This window comes from Aquarana catesbeiana, linkage group LG01 (genome assembly GCF_042186555.1).
Source record: "Aquarana catesbeiana isolate 2022-GZ linkage group LG01, ASM4218655v1, whole genome shotgun sequence".
NCBI classification, from domain to species: domain Eukaryota; kingdom Metazoa; phylum Chordata; class Amphibia; order Anura; family Ranidae; genus Aquarana; species Aquarana catesbeiana.
In genome coordinates, this window is record NC_133324.1 from 558,825,728 (window position 1) to 558,847,488 (window position 21,761).

The following is a 21,761-nucleotide window of genomic DNA, read 5'->3' on the forward strand; positions in this document are numbered from 1 at the left end:
ACAGCATGGCCACATACAGAGGCCCAACATGCAGGGGAGCACCTCCAGGCGTTCTGGAGCGCCCAGGCCAATTCTGACATTTCTCTCCTACATGTAAAAATCATCATTTATTTGCTAGAAAATTACATAGAACCCCAAAACATTATATATATTTTTTTTAGCAAAGACCCTAGAGAATACAATGGCGGTTGTTGCAACTTTTTATCTCGCACGGTATTTGTGCAGCAATTTTTCGAACGCGTTTTTTTGGGGAAAGAAACAGTTTTGTGCTTTAAAAAAAAACAAAACAGTAAAGTTAGCCCAATGTTTTTGCATAATGTGAAAGATGAAGTTACGCCGAGTAAATAGATACCCAACATGTCACCCTTCAAAATTGCACACTCTCGTGGAATGGTGCCAAACGTTGCTACTTAAAAATCTCCATAGGTGACGCTTTAAAATTTTTTCCTGGTTACATGTTTTGAGTTACAGAGGAGGTCTAGGGCCAAAATTATTGCTCTCGCTCTACCGATCGCAGCGATACCTCACATGTGTGGTTTGAACACCGTTTTCATATGTGGGCGGGACTTACGTATGTGTTCGCTTCTGCATGCGCGCACACGGACATGGGCGCTTTAAATTTTTTTTTTTTTTTTTTTATTGTTTATTTTACTTTATTTATTTTAGTTTGACACTTTTTCCCCCCCAAAAAAATTTTTGATCACTTTTATTTCTATTACAAGGAATGTAAACATCCTTGTAATAGGAATATGGCATGACAGGTCCTCTTTACAGTGAGATATGGGGTCAATAAGACCCCACATCTCACCTCTAGGCTGGGAAGCCTGAAATAATTATTAAAAAAAAACGATCTTGGCTTCGATCGTAGCGGTGAGTCGGTAGAAGCACCGGAGGGTGGCGGGAAGGGGGGGGGGCGTTCCCTCTCGCCTCCCATAAGAATGATCAAGCAGTGGAACAGCAGCTATGATCATTCCTATGGTGTAGGAAATCGCTGGCTGAAAAAGCTGATATCTGAATGATGCCTGTAGCTGCACCCATCATTCAGATATACCCGCTCAAAGTCAGGGACGTCATATGACTGTGGGCGGGAACTGGTTAAAAATTGCGGAGTATTGCGGGCTATTGCAGAGTATTGCGGGCTATTGCAGAGTATTGCGGGCTATATTGCAGAGTATTGCGGGGTATATTGCAGAGTAGTGCCCGCGTATATTGCAGAGTAGTGCCCGCGTATATTGCAGAGTAGTGCCCGCGTATATTGCAGAGTATTGCGGGGTATATTGCAGAGTAGTGCCCGCGTATATTGCAGAGTAGTGCCCGCGTATATTGCAGAGTAGTGCCCGGGTATATTGCAGAGTAGTGCCCGGGTATTATGCAGAGTATTGCAGGGTGTTATGCAGAGTATTGCAGGGTATAGTGCAGAGTATTGCAGGGTATAGTGCAGAGTATTGCAGGGTGTTATGCAGAGTATTGCAGGGTGTTATGCAGAGTATTGCAGGGTGTTATGCAGAGTATTGCAGGGTATAGTGCAGAGTATTGCAGGGTGTTATGCAGAGTATTGCAGGGTGTTATGCAGAGTATTGCAGGGTGTTATGCAGAGTATTGCAGGGTATTATGCAGAGTATTGCAGGGTATTATGCAGAGTATTGCAGGGTGTTATGCAGAGTATTGCAGGGTGTTATGCAGAGTATTGCAGGGTGTTATGCAGAGTATTGCAGGGTAAAGTGCAGAGTATTGCAGGGTGTTATGCAGAGTATTGCAGGGTGTTATGCAGAGTATTGCAGGGTGTTATGCAGAGTATTGCAGGGTGTTATGCAGAGTATTGCAGGGTGTTATACAGAGTATTGCAGGGTATAGTGCAGAGTATTGCAGGGTGTTATGCAGAGTATTGCAGGGTGTTATACAGAGTATTGCAGGGTATAGTGCAGAGTATTGCAGGGTGTTATGCAGAGTATTGCAGGGTTGGCTGAGCATTGAGGGATGGATGGATGTGACAGCAATTGTCACTGAGCACCGCTGTGGGCACTACACATCCAGCCCACAGCGGTGCTGCCATCCGATCCCTCCCCCTCTCCCCTCGCACTGTACCGATCGGTACAGAGAGGGGAGGGAGGAACCGGCGTCATGAGATGACGCCGGTCTGTTGACATGTGATCGCTCCGTCATTTGACGGAGCGATCACATGGTAAACGGCCGCGATCAGCGGCCGTTTACCGTGATCCGTGATGCGCCGGGTCCTCTGGACCCGGCGGTCACGGAAGTTCTCGGGTGCGCGCCCCAGGGGGCGCGCGAGAGCAGTATTCTGGGAGGACGTCCATGGACGTCCACCCAGAACTAGCCGACCGCGCTGTTGCCGTCTTTCGACTATGGCCCGGTCGGCAAGTGGTTAAATAGCAATTTTAGGCCCAAAAATGTACTACAAACAAACCTCCCCCAAAAAAACAGGTATATGTTTTAATATACGAATTAAGTCATTGCAGAAGATACAGCAATTTACAATTGGCCTGCAGAAGGAAGAACAAATTTACTATATTTTAGATAAGGGGTTTTATTACAAGATTTAGGAGACAGCAGAGAATACAGTAGTGTAAAATTGAGTAGCAGCAAAACAATTTTAAATAGCAATATTGGGCAGACCTCCCAACTATTTGAGATGGGAACGAGGGACACCTATTAGCAAAAGTATGTAGGCATAGGACACACCCCCTGCCAGGTCCATTTAAAGGACAATTTTAAAAATAAATGTTTAGGTAAACCCACAAGTGCTTTTTTTTACCTCTACTATTCCTTTATACTAGCTTTTGAAATTTAGAAATGCAGCAATTTAGAAATTGTATGAAAGTTTAGCATTGAGAAACACTTTTTGATAGCTAAGTAGCCCAATTTATATACAACTATATACAGTATCTGACAAAAGTGAGTACACCCCTCACATTTTTGTAAATATTTTATTCTATCTTTTCATGTGACAACACTGAAGAAATGACACTTTGCTACAATGTAAAGTAGTGAGTGTACAGCTTGTATAACAGTGTAAATTTGCTGTCCCCTCAAAATAACTCAACACACAGCCATTAATGTCTAAACCACTGGCAACAAAAGTGAGTACACCTCTAAGTGAAAATGTCCAAATTGGGCCCAAAGTGTCAATATTTTGTGTGGCCACCATTGGAGTCCTCTTCCATTCCTCCATGATGACATCACAGAGCTGGTGGATGTTAGAGACCTTGCGCTCCTCCACCTTCCGTTTGAGGATGCCCCACAGATGCTCAATAGGGTTTAGGTCTAGAGACATGCTTGGCCAATCCATCACCTTTACCCTCAGCTTCTTTAGCAAGGCTGTGGTCGTCTTGAAGGTGTGTTTGGGGTCGTTATCATGTTGGAATACTGCTCTGCGTCCCATTCTCCGAAGGGAGGGGATCATGCTCTAATTCAGTATATCACAGTACATGTTGGCATTCACGGTTTCCTCAATGAACTGTAACTCCCCAGTGCAGACAGCACTCATACATCCCCAGACCATGACCCTCCCACCACCATGCTAGACTGTAGGTAAGACACACTTGTCTTTTGTACTCCTCATCTGGTTGCCGCCACACACACTTGACACCATCTGAACCAAATAATTTATCTTGGTCTCATCAGACCAGACCTTAGGCTGGATTCACACCTATGCATTTTTGGTGCTTTTTGCATTTTGCAGATTTGCACTACAGCTCATTCAACATGGTTTTATATGGAACACGTTCTGTAGTGCAAATCTGAAAAATGCAAAAAAGCACTAAAAATGTATAGGTGTGAATCCAGCCTTAGTCTGCTTGTTTTTAGCAAACTGTTTGCAGGATTTCTTATGCATCATCTTTAGAAGAGGCTTCCTTCTGGGATGACAGCCATGCAGACCAATTTGACGCAGTGTGCGGTGTATGGTCTGAGCACCGACAGGCTGTCCCCCACCCCTTCAACCTCTGCAGCAATTCTGGCAGCACTCATATGTCTATTTCCCCAAAACAACCTTTGGATATGACACTGAGCACATGCTCTCAACTTCTTTGGTCAACCAAGGCAAGGCCTGTTCCGAGTGGAACCTGTCCTGTTAAACCGCTGTATGGTCTTGGCCATTTGTGCTGCAGCTCAGTTTTATGGTCTTGGCAACCTTTTATAGCCTAGGCCATCTTTATGTAGAGCAACAATTCTTTTTTTCAGATCCTCAGAGAGTTCTTTGCCATGATGTGCCATGTTGAACTTCCAGTGACCAGTATGAGAGCATGAGTACTATAATGCCAAATTTAACACACCTGCTCCCCATTCACACCTGAGACCTTGTAACATTAGCAAGTCACATGACATCAGGGAGGGAAAATGGCTAACTGGGTCCAATTTGGACATTTTCACTTAGGGGTATATTCACTTTTGTTGCCAGCGGTTTAGACATTAATGGCTGTGTGTTGAGTTATTTTGAGGGGACAGCAAATTTACAATGTTATAGAAGCTGTACACTCACTACCTTATAGCAAAGTGTCATTTCTTTTTGTCACATGAAAAGATATAATAAAATATTTACAAAAATGTGAGGGGTGTACTCACTTTTGTGAGATACTGTAGATCAGACCAAAATGAGGGACAAATGAGGATGAAAGAGGGACAGAGGGACTTTTTTCCAAATCAGCAACAGTCCTTGGAAATCAGGGACAGTTGGGCATATTAGGCCCAAATTTACTTCAAACTAAGGGAGAAGGTAGGGGTTTCTTTCCAAGAATTAGGATACCACAGATGACACAGCAGGCCAGTTTTATTCACGGATAATAGGTCTAACCAGTGTATGCCTAAAATTTAGTTAATGGTGAATGAGAGTGATATAATGTAAAGTGGTTTAGGTTCTTGTACTTTCTTTTCTTTCAAATGAATATTAGCAACAACTGCCTGATGTGCCCCAATCACCTCAAGATAAAAGTTATAATCTAAAAATAGGAGAAAATACCCCATTTCTTGAAAAAAAATAGCTAAGGTATTGACAGTAAATCAGTCACTCAGGTATTGTGGACAAATATTTGATCTTGAAAGGATTTATGGGTGCACAGATCTGTACACACAGGCAGGACGCCTAAGAAAATGTACCTCATGGCATGTATCTATCAACCCATATTTGGCCATTCTAAGCCACCTGAACAAAGCACAAAGACCAGGAAGTGTAATATTGGTAGTTAGTCTCTATGGTTGTGAACAGCTGCGTTAATTTATTGTTTCTGTGAACCAAGGACAGGTTGGGTTTGCCTGAAAAATATACTCAACATAAACCTGAAACCCATCCCTAATGTCTTGTTTGTTATTATAGTGAAGAGGAGGGGCAGCCAGGGAGGCAGGTTGTTGATTGTATGCACCACAGGGAAGAGAACACATGCAGCCCACTTTGAATTGTGGCCAATATGTTCAGTGCCTGCAATTAAATTATAACAGAAGGCAAAACCTTTTTTTTTTTAGTTTCGGACAGAGTGGAGAGGGATTAGAACACCTGTCACTTTTTATTTCTGTCTGTGCCCTCTTTAGAGAGATTCACCCTCTCTATTTGTTCCATTTACCATTACCATTGAAAGTGGAAGTAAAGAAAATCACAATATTGGGTTGTCCCCCGAAAAGTAATATAGAGGAACTCTTCCAATGAGGACACTAGTTATGGTGACCTGGGGGTCCCCAAGGGCTATGGGACAGAAACCATTAGAAACTATTAGAAACCACTGATCTGTTAGTCCACAAAATTTCTAGGCACTCACAGCTGTATATTTTCCAGTAACTGTCACAGCCTTTCCCTAATACTGGTCTAGCTCGTCCATAGACAGTATAATATTTGCATATTTAGTGAGTATGAAAATGAGTGATTAACTATGACTTCTGTTTTCAGCGAGGTTGACTTAAAGGTGAACTTAAACTGGAGTTCCACCCAAAAATGTAACTTCTGCTTTAAGTGCTGATGATCCCCTGACATGCCACATTTGTCATGGGGTTAAGTGTGTTAGAATGGGTGAGGAGTTATTTGACTAACAGGAGGCAGTTTGGGAGATTGGATGATTATTGTTCATGTTCATCATATTTGGATATTACTTCTGGCGTCCCCCAGAGGTAAATATTGGGTCCTAAATTGTTTATTCTTTATATTTAAATAAATTATGTATGGTGTCAAAGGTATTGAGGATGGTATTATTTGCTGATGATATTAATATTTTTTGTTTCGGGCAGTGATTTGCAGTCTCTAATACAGGTGATTAATATAGAATTGAGTAAATTTAAATGGTGGTTTGATGGAAATAAATTATCATTAAACCTGAACAAAACAAGAGTAATACCTTTTGGGAACTGCAGAATTAACACACAAATAGATAATCAGATGGAAGGGGTTGATATCGAAAGAGTTAATGAAATCAAATTTCTCGGGGTGATAATAGATGATCAAATATGTTGGAAATGACATATTAAGCATGTGCAGTCCAAAATATTCAAAAGTATAGCAGTTTTAAATAAAGTAAGACATGTTCTGGATTATAAATCACTCCGTATTTTATATTGTTGAATAGTGCTTCCATATCTTAACTATTGTGCAGAGATTTGGGGTAAAAATTATATAACTAGAATATATCCATTGATCATACTGCAAAAGAAAGCAATACAGATTATTTATGGGGCAGGATATAGGCATTACACAAACTCCTTATTCTTACAGTTAAAACTCCTAAAATTCAAGGACATGGTGCAATTACAGACTCCACAAATAATATTTAAAGCAAAAAAAACTATTTATTACCAGGAAATATACAAAAATTATTTATTGCAAGGAAGGGGAGTTATAATCTAAGGGGAATATTTTATTTTAAGACTCTGACTGTGTGGACAGCTAGGAAATACTTCTATATTTCTATTTGTGCAGTGAAACTGTGGAACAGTTTCAATGTGGAGCTCAAGAAATGTCTAAGCATAAACCAGTTTAAAAAGTGGTATAAATTATTTCTTCAAGGTTTAAGAATGAGAACTATTATTGTCTGTTTATTTATTAATATTGTTATGTTTGTTTTTTTTTTGTATTATTGTTAATTTTTTTGGGTGTGTATATGCATGTATGTATGCATATATGTGTATGATTGTGTAGATGGATTTTTAGTAATTAGTACATTATATTTGATTTATTAATTATTGTATGACTTTATAGCGAAAGGAAATTGAATAGTATATTATTACATATGGAGAAGGGTGGGATTAGATAAGTTTGTACTTCTTCCCACTCCTTTTTGGATATATAAACTAAATTATTGTTTATAGTTCTTTTTTTGTCTTCTCTTGTAACTAGTTGTTTTGTGATTGTCTGCTACAAAATGATTACTTTTATTTTGTATGTTTTTTTTTTACATGTTCGAAATAAACAAAAACTAACTAACTCTGTATGAAGCTGCTTATTTGTTAGACCCCTATCACACTGGAGGCGTTTTTCAGGCACTCCAGCGCTAAAAATAGCGCTTGCATAGTGCCTGAAAAAAAGCCTCAGCTGCAAACCCAGCGTGAAAGCCCAAATGCTTTCACATTGGGGCGCTGCGCTGGCAAGGCATTAAAAAAAGTCCTGCCAGCAGCTTCTTTTCAGCAGTGGAGGAGCGGTGAATGCACCGCTCCTGCCCATTGAAATCAATGGGGCAGCGCTGTCATACCGCCAGCAAAGCGCCGCTGCAGCTGCATTTTGCGGGCGGATTTAACTCTTTTGCGGCCGCTAGCGGGGGTTAAGACAGCCAAGTAGCGCCGCTAAAACGACGGTAAAGCAGCGCTAAAAATAACGCTGCTTTATCTCCGACACACGGGCGCTGTGAGTGTGAAAGCACTCTTGAAGAGGAAGTAAACTCTGCAAAAAAAGTTTTGTTTTTTTTTTGTTTACAAACTTTTTTTTATTAGGAATAAAAAGTGGTACAGTGCAAATTGTCAAATATCAAGAGAAATACATAGAAAAATAGTCATCTTTACAAAAAAATTATGTTTGTAAATACGGCGGTTGTACATTTTTGGTACATACAATTCAAGTGTTTTTTAATGAATAGTAGATACAGAAAATTAATTATTCTGAGTTAATAAACTGATTTGCATGAATGAACCAAGGGCTCAATTTTTATGTTTTGAATTATTTAGGGTGTGAAATATTTTTTCCATAAGAATATTGTTGATTCTTGTTTTAAGTTGGGATAAGGGTAGTGTGGGTGATTTCCAGTGGTATGCGATGAGCCAGTGTATGGCAACGCATTTTGAGTGGACCAGTCTCATATGAAAAGAATTTAGACCTATGATAGGTGTGAATAAAAGACAGTTGGGAAGAGTGAGACTTACATTATTTCCTGAGATTATGGATGCGAAACCTTCAAGATGTTTCCATATTTGAGAGACTTTGTCACAATCTCAAAAAGTATGGGAGAAAGAACCTGTGGAGATACATCCTCTAAAGCATGTGTGAGGTACTGATGGAAAAATTGCATGAAGTTTGGTTGGTGTATAATACCAACATGTGAAGATCTTAAATGCTGTCTCTCTGATTGCGATTGATCTCGTGCATTTGAGTAGATTGGAAATGTAACCAGACCAATCTTCAGTGGATAGGGTGATGTCACATTCTTGTTCCCATTTAAGCATATAGAAATGTTTGTCTGGACTGTTAGTATTGATCAGATTTGAATATATTTCTGAAATTAAGCCGGCTGCTCTTGGAGAGTTAACACAAATTTTTTCATAAAATGTGTGTGATATATTGGATGAAACATGAAGTGTCTAATTTGTAGGAATCTTCTGAATTCACTATTAGGAGTCTTGTATTTTTCTTTTAGTGCTGCAAAGGAAGTGAAAGTAGAGTCTACAATAAGGGTCTTGAGGGTGGTTAAATTATTTTCAGTCCACCATGTGAAATGTTCTGAGTCTTGGTGTAACGGTAAGAACTTGGGATCACCTATAAAGGAGGCGATTGGGGGTGTGGTTGACATCATATTAAATTTTGTATTATGTAATTTCCAAAGCTGATAGGAATTAGCTACCACAAGATTAAGATTAGCTAATTTTTGGTTTGGAACTTTGTATCCCCATAGTAAACCAGCGATGGAATAAGGGAGAATTGAGTTGTTTTAAAAATTAACCCAAGGGATTTTGGAATTTCGTATGTGCCATTGGGCTAATTGGGACCATCTAGCTGCTAGATAATATAGCCAAAAATCTGGAAGACCCAGTCCACCATTTTTCTGTGATTTATATAGTACTGTTTTGGAGATCCTTGGATGAGAGTCTGACCATATGAATTTGTTAACATCTGATTGGAATTTGGTGATCAATGTTTTATTAAGTCTGGTCGGTAGTGCACAAAATAAATATAATAACTTAGGTAAGAGAGTCATTTTTATAGCTGTTATTCTACCTAAAAATGAAATATTAAAGGATTTCTATATTTTCATCGTCATCCTTAGTTTTTGTAACATGGGTAGAAAGTTTTTGTTAGCTAGATTATTAAGTTGTACACCTAGGTAAGGGAGAGACTCTGTTGTGCATGTGAGGTTAAACGAGGATCGAATGTTGTCTAATTGTGAAGTGGGAATATTTATAGGCATACCTAATGATTTTGAAACATTTACTGATAAACCAGAAAAGGATGAGAAGATTTTTAATGTTTGTAGTAGGTTTGGTAATGTTATATTAGGTTGTGATAGAAACAGAATCATATCGTCTGCATACATACTGAGTTTATATGTGTTATTATTTGATGAGTAACCTTTTATATCTGGGTTATGTAAAATTGCTGTAGCTAACGGTTCTATTGCAAGGGCGAATAATAGGGGTGAAAGGGGGCAGCCCTGTCTGGTTCCTTTGCCTATCTTAAAGAAGTCTGAGTTACAACCTGGTAATTTTATCCTGGTGGCAGGATTGTGATAGAGTGTATGAAAAGCGTGTATGAATGCTCCATTAAATCCATACTTTTGTAGCACTAAATCTAGGTATTTCCAAGTTACACTATCGAATGCTTTATTGATATCTAGGCTTAAAAGGAGTACAGGACGTGATTTAATATTAGCGTCTTGAATTATATTTGATACAAGTCTTATGTGTCTGTAATCTGCCTACCTGGTATAAAACCTGATTGGTATGGGGAAATCAAGGATGGGATTATCGTTGCTAATCTATTTGCTAATAGTCTGCTAAAAATCTTAAAGTCATTATTAAAAAACTGAGATTGGTCTGTAATTTTGGGGTAATGTGTGATCTTTATTTGGTTTTGGGATTAAAGACATATTGGCTAAAAGCATCTCTTCTGGGAAATGGTCTCCTTTTAGTATCTTATTAAATAATTTGGTTAGATTAGGAATTAAGAGTTGGTGGAATTGTTTATAATAAAAAGAAGAAAATCCACCAGGGCCAGGTGCAGAACCTCTTTTAAGGAATTTAATGATTTGGAGGATTTCTTCGTCTGTGCATGGAGCATTCAAAAGGTCAGTCTGTGAAGGGGTTAATGAGGGGAAAGGAATATTGTCTAGCCATGATAATGCTGAGGGAGGGATTGATGAAGATGGTTTGGATAGGAGCTCCGAATAAAATTTGGAAAAAAATGATAGAATGTCTTACGGATGAGTGACTAATTGGTTGATGTTATTTTTTAGTTTGTATACATGAGTGGGTTTAATAGATTGATTTAATTTGCGGGCAAACATTGTTGAATAGGAATTACTTGAGAGGAAAAATTTGGCTTTTGACCAGCGGAGGGCCTTTTCTGCTTTAAAAGTTAGTATGGAGTCTAGTTCATTGTGTTTTTGAGAGATCATGTTAAAGATATCATGAGAGTTCATGAGAGTTTGTGTGTTCCCTGTATTATAGAGATCCATTGTGAGGGAGTGAATCTTTGCCCATTTTTCTTTATTAGCTTGAGCTGCCATCTTGATTAGGGATGAGCTTCGAGTTCGAGTTGAACTCATGTTGGACTTGAACATCGACTGTTCGCCAGTTCGCCGAACAGCGAACACTTAGGGGTGTTCGCGGCAAATTCGAATGCCACGGAACACCCTTTAAAAGTCTATGGGAGAAATCAAAAGTACTAATTTTAAAGGCTTATATTCATGGTATTGTCATAAAAAGTGTTTGGGGACCTGGGTCCTGCCCCAGGGGACATGGATCAATGCAAAAAAAAAAGCTTTAAAAAAAGGCAGTTTTTTCGGGAGCAGTGATTTTAATAATGCTTAAAGTGAAACAATAAAAGTGTAATATCCCTTTAAATTTCGTACCTGGGGGGTGTCTATAGTATGCCTGTAAAGGGGCGCATGTTTCATGTGTTTAGAACAGTCTGACAGCAAAATGACATTTCAAAGGAAAAAAAGTCATTTAAAACTACTTGCGGCTATTAATGAATTGCCGGTCCGACAATACACATAAAAGTTCATTGATAAAAACGGTATGGGAATTCCCTACAGGGGAAACCCGAACCAAAATTTTAATAAAAAATGACATGGGGGTCCCCCTAAATTCCATACCAGGCCCTTCAGGTCTGGTATGGATATTAAGGGGAACCCCCGCCAAAATAAAAAAAAAAAAAAAACATGGGTTCACCTTGCTTTACTATAAGACCTTTATTGAAAAACTGGCACCAAAATTTCTAGCTGTGTTTAATTCGACACGGGATGGGTAGATGATGCCGGCGGAGACATTAATGGCTCACATAACTGTAGTTCCAAAGGAGGGAAAAGACCCGTCACAATGCTCCAGCTATTGTCCAATCTCATTGTTAAATGTGGATCTTAAGATCCTTACGAAAATACTCACCACTAGATTACTGACATACATTCCCTCCTTAATACATCCCGACCAAGTGGGGTTTACACCTGACAGAGAAGGTAGAGAAAATACGCAAAGGGTCCTAAGTGCCATACATTTTTCTCAACAATATCAAAAACCCTTAGTGCTTATATCTACAGATGCAGAAAAAGCATTTGATAGAGTAGACTGGACATTCCTGAGAGCCACGTTACAACATATAGGATTGAGAAGTGGGATGCAGAACTGGATTACCAGCTTATACTCATGCCCGGGAGCAAGGGTTAAGATAAACAAAACATAACTTGCATATAAGCCTTTAAAATTAGCACTTTTGATTATTCATGTTCGTGTCCCATAGACTTTAACGGTGTTCGCGTGTTCGAACAAATTTTTTGCCTGTTCGCAAGTTCTGGTGCGAACCGAACGGGGGGTGTTCGGCTCATTCCTAATCTTGATAAGTCGACCTCTCAAGACTGCTTTGTGAGCTAGCCACAAAGTAGTAGGGGATATATCTGGTGTATTGTTTAATGTAAAATAATCTTTGATGGCTGAGGCTATTTCTTGTTGGTGAGTAGGTTCAGTTAATAAAGACTCGTTGAGTCTCCAAGAGTAAGGTGTTAAGGAAAGACGAATAGAGTGTGATTTGAGCGTAGTTATCTGATGGTCTGACCAAGTGCATGGATGAATTGATGCTTCTCGCGAGTTGGCTAAGATTATGGGAGTACACAAAATATAGTCCAAGTGTGAATATGAATCATGTGGGTGTGAGTAAAAAGTATATTCACGTGCCCCTATGTTTAATGCTCTCCACAAATCTATGAGTTGTAAATCATTTATGTGTTTAGAGGTTGTTTTAGAGAATGTTTTTGAGTTTATATTAAATCTACTACGATCTAAATTTGGATGGGCAACTGAGTTAAAATCTCCACCCAGTATAATATGTGGTGAATGATAGCGTTGCAGGGTGTTAAAAAATTGTGTAAAGAATGTGGTTTGTGTATCATTTGGTGCATAAACATTAGCTGTTGTTAGTTCTCTACCAGACAAAATACCTTTAACTATAATAAATCTGCTGTCTTGATCTTTGTACACCTGCTGAACCTCAAGTGGGAGAGATTGGTGAATAAAGATGGCTACTCCTTTGGTTTTGGAGGATGATGAGGTATAGAAGGATTGATTGTAAGCTTTATGAAAGAAATTTGGATGATTGTCCTTCATAAAGTGTGTTTCCTGCAAGAGGATAATTTTTGTGTTAAATTTCTTATATTGTAAAAAGGCTTTTTTTCTTTTATTTGGGGTGTCAAATCCTTGCACATTGTGTGAAATAATATTAATGGTCATGGTGGTAGGTTTTTTTTGGGGAATCTAGCAGGAAGTGATATTATGTGAAGAAAATTTGTAAGCTGTATTATAGGGACAACCTTGAATTATTATTACTGAGGCTGAACAGGTGCATCGGAAATTGGTATGAAAAGCCAAAAAAGATGTCTCAGGTGTACTGGATATTTTAGAACGATTGATGTAAAAAAAAAAAAAAAATTGAATGCGGGGTTCCACCCATTTAAAAGTCGGCAGCTACAAAAAAGTGTAGCTGCTGACTTTTAATAATTAGACACTCACCTATCACACAGTCTAGCAATGCGGGCGCACGAAGCCCAGCTCCTCTCCTCCACCTCTTCGAGGTGCTGGCATTCTAACTGTGGGCACCTGGCTGTGGCTTCACAGCCAGGCGCGCACTGCGCATGCGCAAGCCGCACTGTGAATGGCCTCTCTTAATACTGTTAAGGAAAATAAAGATCTTAGGAGCTGTACCATATCTCTTTTTACATGTAGACTTATCTATATCTCTGCTAAACAAAGTGTATTGTACCTTAAAACTATTATAAGAATAGAAAATGGAGTTGGAAAAGACATGAAAAGAAAACATGTGAGACCGCCCTGTCTCAAACTTAAAAATGTTTTTTTTTAACCATCCCTGCAAAGTAAAGGCATAATGTGTTGATATGCATCGCACCCAGGGTAAGTTCGGGGACACGTACCCGCACCCACACGGATGTCATATTGGGATGAGTCTGCGCAGCCGCTGTGTCCCAGTACACATGAATGCATCGCATACTAGCACATTATGTGACACTTACCTACAAACGAAGCTCGCGTCGTCCCTGCTGCAGGCCGCATCCACCTTTGCCCGTCTTCCTTCCGGGGTCCCGGACTCCTGCTGTGTGACTGGCCGGAGCCGCGTGCCGTCACTCCTGTGCATTCCTGCGGGAGACACCGGTCACGGCACACACTCCTGAAGAAACGGCATGGGCGGTGCAGTATACAGTACATTTCTCCTAAATGGCACACATTTAGGAGATATTTACAGTACCTATAGGTAACCCTTATTCTAGGCTTACCATATAGGTACAAAGTATACAGGAGGTTATACAACCTCTTTGATATAAAGCAAACAAACTTTCCATGGGGCTTGTTCATTGTTTAGTAACCCATTTTTCAAGATGACTGCTCTACTTTTATTATTTCACAACTTAGCAATTGCACTTGTAGTTTTGGCATGCTTTTTTAACGACTAGATGACTCAGGTGTTCTGGATATTTTAGAACGATTGATGTAAAAAAAAAAAAATTGAATGCGGGGTTCCACCCATTTAAAAGTCAGCAGCTACAAAAAGTGTAGCTGCTGACTTTTAATAATTAGACACTCACCTGTCACACAGTCTAGCAATGCGGGCACACGAAGCCCAGCTCCTCTCCTCCACCTCTTCAAGGTGCTGGCATTCTAACTGTGGGCACCTGGCTGTGGCTTCACAGCCAGGAGCGCACTGCGCATGCGCAAGCCACGCTGTAAATGGCTGTGCAATCTTTTGGAACCTGTGACGTGTCTCAGAAGATTGCAGAGAGGGAGGGGGGGAGAGGTGAACTTCCTTCCGGCACCAGGGGAGGAAGTGGGAGCTGGGTGCCCGTAAAAACAGGGTACCCGCTCCTCCCCCAAAAAATGACATGCCAAATGTGGCATGCCAGGGGGACTTAAAGCGGAAGTTCCATTTTTGGGTGGAACTCCGCTTTAAGTTTTGTGTCACATTGATTTTGATAATAAAAGCCTGTAGAAAGTACTTAATAGGGATGTTGAACACTGTAATGCCCTGTACACATGATAGGATTTTCCGACAACAAAACCGTGGATTTTTTTTCCAAAGGATGTTGGCTCAAACTTTTCTTGCATACACACGGTCACACAAATGTTGTTGGAAATTGGGAACGTCAAGAACGCGGTGACGTACAACACATACGATGAGAAAAAGTTCAATAGCCAATGCAGCTCTTCTGCTTGATTCCAAGCATGCGTGGACTTTTGTGCGTCAGTCTTATGTACACACGCTCGGAATTTCTGGCAACAAGTTTTGTTGTCAGAAAATTTGAGAACCTGCTCTCAAACATTTGTGGGCAGAGCAAACACATGGTCAAACTTTCTGACAGCAAGCTCACATCCAACACTTGTTGTCGGAAAATCCTATCGTGTGTACAGGGCATTGGTGTGGTTGACTATTTTGGTAATCCAAGATGTTGAGGTGAGAGGGCCAGGGCAATACTGCTGTTCAGTTTCACTTTAATTAACATGACTACTTGGACAGAGTATACAGCTTGTAAAAACTGACAATGTATTCTTACATACAGCTATTTGACCTAATAAAAACAAATCAAACTGCTGCATCATGTTTGACTGGCTTAGGTAAGTTACATGAAAAAAGTAAAACTCCATGCAGATATGTTTTTGTGAATTGTGATGTGAAAAAAGAGTTACCTCTAATGCTATGTATCCCAATTCCTGATCACTGCTGTGTACTGTAAAAATTTTACTTTTACGTGCCAGAAAATACAGCCAGCTCTGTATTTCTGGCACTATGGTCACAATACAAAAGAGGAAAAAATCCTGTTGTTTGTCTACCCCTCCTCTCCCCTTGTCTATTCACAGGACGTCTTGTATTCTGTGAATTGTTCACATAGGACAGGGAACTCCAAACTTTCTAAAGAAAGGGCCAGGGTTCTTTTTTTCTCTTCCTGTTTTTTTTCTTTTTTTTTTCTTTTTTTTTTTTTTTATGATTTGCTCAGCATGAAAAGAGCTTTCCTGGATCGTTTCAGTCCCGGGTAGTGCAACTGAAGCAAACAATCAACTATGGGTGGCAAGGCACTGTCACCGGATCTCTGAGATAAAGTGGTGGACAGGCAAATGTCAGAAGATGGATACAAAATAATTTCAAAGGCTTTATTAATGCCTAGAAGCACAGTGAAGTGGAAGGTATTTGGTATACCACAGACCCTCCCTGGATCAGGACACCGCTCCCAACTCGATGAAAGAGCCAGGAGGAAACTGGTCAGAGAGGCTACCAAGAGGCCTACAGCAACTCTGAAGCAGTTGCAGGAATTTGTGACAAAGAGTGGTCATTGCGTGCACATGACAAATTTCACAAATTCTCCACAAATGTGGCTTGTATGGGAGGGTTGCAAGAAAAAAAGCCACTCCTCAAAAAAGGCCACATGCAGTTACCACTGAGCTTTGCCAAAACACACACTGATGAAGATTCTGAGGCCACATAGAAAAACGGGGTTATGGTCAGATGAGAATAAAGTTGAATTAACACCAAATGAAATGTCTGGCGAAAATCCAATACAGCTTACCATCCAAATAACACCATTCCTAAAGTAAAGCATGGAGGTGGTAATATCCTGTAATGGGGGGGGGGGGGGGGGTTCTCTACAGCAGAGACTGAAGCATTTGTCAGCATAGAAGAAAAAATGTATAGAGCAAAATACTATCAAAATCTTGAGGAAAATCTGCTTCCCTCTGCCAGAAAGTTGTCAATGGGAAGAAGTTTTACCATCCAACATGACAATGACCCAAAGCACACAGCAAAAAATGACCACACAGTGGTTGAAGAGAAGAGTATGAATGTCCTTGCACGGCCTAGTCATAGCCCAGACTTAAATCCCATTAAAAATCTGTGGAATAACCTGAAGACTGCAGTCCACAAACGGTCACGATCAAATTTAACTGAACTTGAGCAGTTCTGCAAAAAAGAGTGGGCAAATATTGCAAAGTCTAGATGTGCAAAGTTAGTGGAGACATATCCCAACAGACTAAAGGCTGTGATTAAAGCAAAAGGTGGTTCAACAGGATACTGGCACAAATGGGGTGATCTTTTTTCAACTCAGTGATTCTGTTTTTGAATTCTTTTTTACTTTTTTCTAACATGTTGGCGTTATATCTTTAAATCTTTAACTCAGATGTTATAAGCTGCACTTAGTAAATACAGCTGGATAAAACAAAAACTTTTCTGTCTTCATTCCAAGCTGCAAAGCAACAAATATGATTATGTTAAGGGGGGGGGGGGGTATTTTCTATACCCACTGTATTTACAAAAGGTACATTAATCTGTCTTCTGCACCAACTTTTGTCCTGCAAAGACATGTCAGAATTCTATTGAGTGTCATAGACACTCTTAATAAATTTCCCTGACTGTTTTTGTTTTCTGTTTGCTGTCCCTAATGGTAGTTCCTGGCTTCCAATGTCTTTTGTTTGATAATATATTGCTTATACATCCCACAAATGGTCAAAACTGAATAAGATTCACCCCCATAGACTTCAACAGGGTTTGCTGCAGAGTTCACAAACTTTGAACTTTGAGTAAGATTCACTAAAACTGTTAGGGAACTAAACCCAGGAGAATTTACTCATCCCTGTGTATGATAAGTCTACACCTTTATGGTCATTAGCTGTAATGACAATCAACAGGCTTTCCTTCCCTTAAACTTTGAACCATGTTAACATTATTTAGACCAGACTTCAGAAAAACCTCAAACATGTAAGAACTAACAACTGCTATGGGCTTTCTTATGAGCTAACAAAAGTCATATATTACTCCCCCCCCCCCCCCCCAAAGTATTATACATTACAAAGGTAATGTAGTTCAGTGTAGGTAATGTAGCTCAGTGTTTTCATGCTGCAGCCCCAAAATGTATTCAGCTTAATCTGGAACCCTAAAAATGTGGTTCCTATAAGAAAAACAACAAATATTGCTTCTGAAAATATATAAGGCCTCTCTAAGCATTCCAGATTAGAATACTGAGACTCAGGCTGGCAACTTTTGCTTTATCTGCAGAGTCATTGATAAATAATGACCTAATGCTGGTCATATACAAAGGTGTAAAGGCCATACATGCAAGTGTTGTTTACTTTACGTGAAAATGCATGAAGGACAAAAAGACTAATAGCTAAAGAGCGAGAAATAATTGTGACGCAGGCTGCATTATAACCAGTTCAGTTTACTATAATATTTAATTCTTGTTTAATATCTATCAATAATATTATTTTCTAATGCTTACTTCACAAAGGTAATGTTTGATAGAAGTACAGAGGGCACATGTACTATACTTGTTATTATGTAAACGACTAAAAGAAGACAATTTTAGAGCTAATTTGAGATCTGTTCAGAATGGGTAAATAAACCACTTCAGCCCCGGAAGGATTTGCCCCTTCCTGACCAGAGCACTTTTTGCGATTTGGTACTGCGTCGCTTTAACTGACAATTGCGCGAAGGTGCGACGTTGTACCTGAACAAAATTGACGTCCTTTTTTTTTCCCACAAATAGAGCTTTCTTTTGGTGGTATTTGGTCGCCTCTGCGGTTTTTATTTTTTGCACTATAAACAAAAAAGGAGCGACAATTTTGAAAAAAAAAAGCTATATTTTTAACTTTTTGCATAAAAATGTCCCCCAAAAATATATAAAAAAATTTTTTTTCCTCAGTTTAGGCCGATATGTATTTTTCTACATATTTTTGGTTAAAAAAAAATCATTAAGCGTATATTGATTGGTTTGCGCAAAATTTATAGCGTCTACAAAATAGGGGATAGTTTTATGGCATTTTTATTATTAATTATTTTTTTTATTAGTAATGGCGGAGATCTGCAATTTTTATCAGGACTGCGACATTATGGGGGACAGATCGGACACTTTTGACACTATTTTGGGACCATTGTCATTTATACAGCGATCAGTGCTGTAAAAATGCATTGATTACTGTGTAAATGATACTGGCAGTGAAGGGGTTAACCACTAGGGGGCGATGAAGAGGTTAAGTGTGTCCTAGGGAGTGATTCTAACTGACGGGGGGATGGGCTTCAACACACATGACAGCGATCACTGCTCTCGATGACAGAGAGCAGTGATCTCTGTCATGACACAAGGCAGAACGGGGAAATGCTTTGTTTACAAAAGCATCTCCCCGTTCTACCTCTCCGTGACATGATCGTGCGCACTTCTTAAAGGGGACGTACCTGTACGCCCTTTTGCCCACCAGTACCATTCTGCCGACCTTTATCGGCGTGCGCTGGTCAGGAAGCTGTTAAGAATGGTCAGCCCATGTATCGCCAATATTACTATTTGGTTTGAGAGAATTCCTGCACATAATCCTGTTTTACAGTCAAAAATATGTTTTGTATTTCTAGTTGCTGAAGCGTCCTTAGGATCCCTGGCACAATATGGAAGAAAGTAAACCATCTGTAAAATGGTTCATTGAAACACAGTCACAATGGTTCATACAAAATGGAATCCCTGAATGGTTTCATGGCGTGATCACAAGGAAGTAAGAATTTAATTTTTATTCATTCACTGGTCATGAGGCATGTTTAATTTTTTTTTTTTTTTTCACCAAAAAGGGATAGTAAATATACAGTAAATGTTCATAAATATGTATGCTCATTTGTAAATTACAACCTTGGAACTGGAAATTAGAAAATCAATACACATTATTTTTGCTTTATTGCCCCCAATTTGAGCTTATAACCATCATATTTTCTTTACTGAGACATAAATATTTACCTGGAAATCACAGAAGTTTTTAAATGATCTTTTCCTTTTGTGAAAGAGGAAGCAGACTAAGAATTATTTAAAATACCCTAAATTAGGCATTCTTTTCCTCCTCTATCCATAGCAGATTTATTTTTTCATTTACATTTTGGCAAGTGTTCTTTTGGGAAACTCTAATGCCGCGTACACACGAGCGGACTTTTCGACTGGACTGGTCCGACGGACCGAGTCCGGTGGACAATCTGATCGTGTGTGGGCTTCATTGGACCTTCAGCAGACTTTTCCAGTCGAAAATCTGACGAACTTTAGATTTGAAACATGCTTCAAATCTTTCCGACGGACTCGAGTTCGGTAGAAAAATCCGCTCGTCTGTATGCTAGTCCGACGGACGAAAACGCACGCTAGGGCAGCTATTAGCTACTGGCTAGCAACTTCCTTATTTTAGTCCGGTCTTACGTCATCACGTACGAATCCATCGGACTTTGGCGTGATTGTGTGTAGGCAAGTCCGTTCGTTCGAAAGTCCGTCGGACCAGTCCAGTCGAAAGGTCCGCCTGTGTGTACGCAGCATTACAGTGAGTATTACTACTCAGGTTCAGAAGTGAGTGATTTTTTTTTGTGTGATAGAGGATAGTAGCACCACCAGCCACTAATAATGAAAAAATAAATAAATATATATATATATATATATATATATATATATATATATATATATATATATATATATATATATATATATATATTATGGTCAAAGCTGTTCAACTGGGATGGATGTGAACCACATAAACACATCACAAGACTTACAACATGAAATGGACTTGAAGTGTGCCCTGGTCTGCTGGTCGGTATGCCAAAAAAGGGGGCATACCCAAGATAAGTAATAGATGTTTGTGGAGAGAAATGAACTTGAGAAATGCCCTGAAAAGGGAATGGGAGGGAGGGTATCGCGCATCGGAACTGACAAAGACCACAGGTGAGTGGGCTGCTTAAATACCCGGACTCCTCCCATACTGGCCTTCTTATTTATGGTCGAAGCCCTTCAACCGGGATAATTGTGAACCACATAAACACGCCACAAGACTTAACATGAAATGGACCTGAAGTGCCCTGGTCTGCTGGTCGGTATACCAAAAAAGGCGACAAAAACATTCAGGTAGGGGTGAAAGCTCTCTATTGGTTTAGTGTTATTTACTGAGCAAGTTTGGTAAATGCTTGCGACATTTCTACCTGAGGAGTCGGGATGTACCGGGAAAAGCAGGCATGCGGCGAAGGCTGCTCCAATTGCAGGGATAATTGTACCAGCCTGCGTAGGAAGGGCATAATTGGGAGCGACTTGACCTGCCCTTGTTAACGATACCGGCCGTGGCCTGGTTGTCGGTGGCGAAGGCCACTGTTTGTCTGGCCCATGTATAGCCCCAGACCTGAGCAGCTGCCACAATCGGGTATAGCTTGAACAATGAGGAAGACTGGATGAACCCAGGGATTAGGAGTATCTCTGGAGGCCACGGTCCTGGAAACAAATGTTGGCCAAAAATTGCAGCAAAGCCTGTGGAGCCTGCGGCATACATTACTACCTGCGGTGATAGAAGCGATACTGATGGTATGAACATGGATATGCCATTCTAACTAGTAAGAAACTCATCCCACATAGACAAATCCACTACTGCTGCTGCTGTGTGTAGTCTAAAGGATTTGATCGGGTCCTCTGTCTGAGAGAGGAAGGCCAGGAGGCGCAAAATAAGAGATCATCCCTGGGGAATAATTCTCATTGTGAAGTTGAGCATCCCTAAGAGGGATTTCTTAGTACACCCCTGTGCACGGGCCAAGGTTGACCCCGAGAAAGGTGATAGAGTGTGCTAGGCCTTCCATTTTGTGTTCTGCTATGGGTACTTTGAGATACCCAAACACCACTCTAAACCTATCTAGGTCTACCGGGGGCACGCCGGGCTGTTTGATTTAGCAGGAAGTCATCCAGATAATGAATGACCTTCTGGCACTGGGCTTGGTGCGACAGGATCCAAGTGATGGACTGTGCAAAGGTGTCAAAGAGCCACAGGCTGCTTTTAGAGCCGAAGGTCAGTTTAGTGGCAAAGTAATA

The 21,761-nt window shown here is 40.0% G+C and overlaps 1 protein-coding gene across 2 annotated transcripts in view; it reads left to right on the forward strand.

Annotated features, from left to right (window-relative positions):
- The window catches only part of LOC141105971 (hematopoietic SH2 domain-containing protein homolog), a 71,665-nt gene that overhangs the window by 12,673 nt on the left and 37,231 nt on the right, over window positions 1–21,761 (forward strand). For both annotated transcript variants that reach the window (XM_073596248.1, XM_073596257.1), the window contains exon 2: window positions 19,304–19,440. In XM_073596248.1, the coding sequence (XP_073452349.1) occupies window positions 19,337–19,440 (104 nt within the window). In that variant the 5' untranslated portion in view covers window positions 19,304–19,336. The remainder of the gene's footprint in view (window positions 1–19,303; window positions 19,441–21,761) is intronic.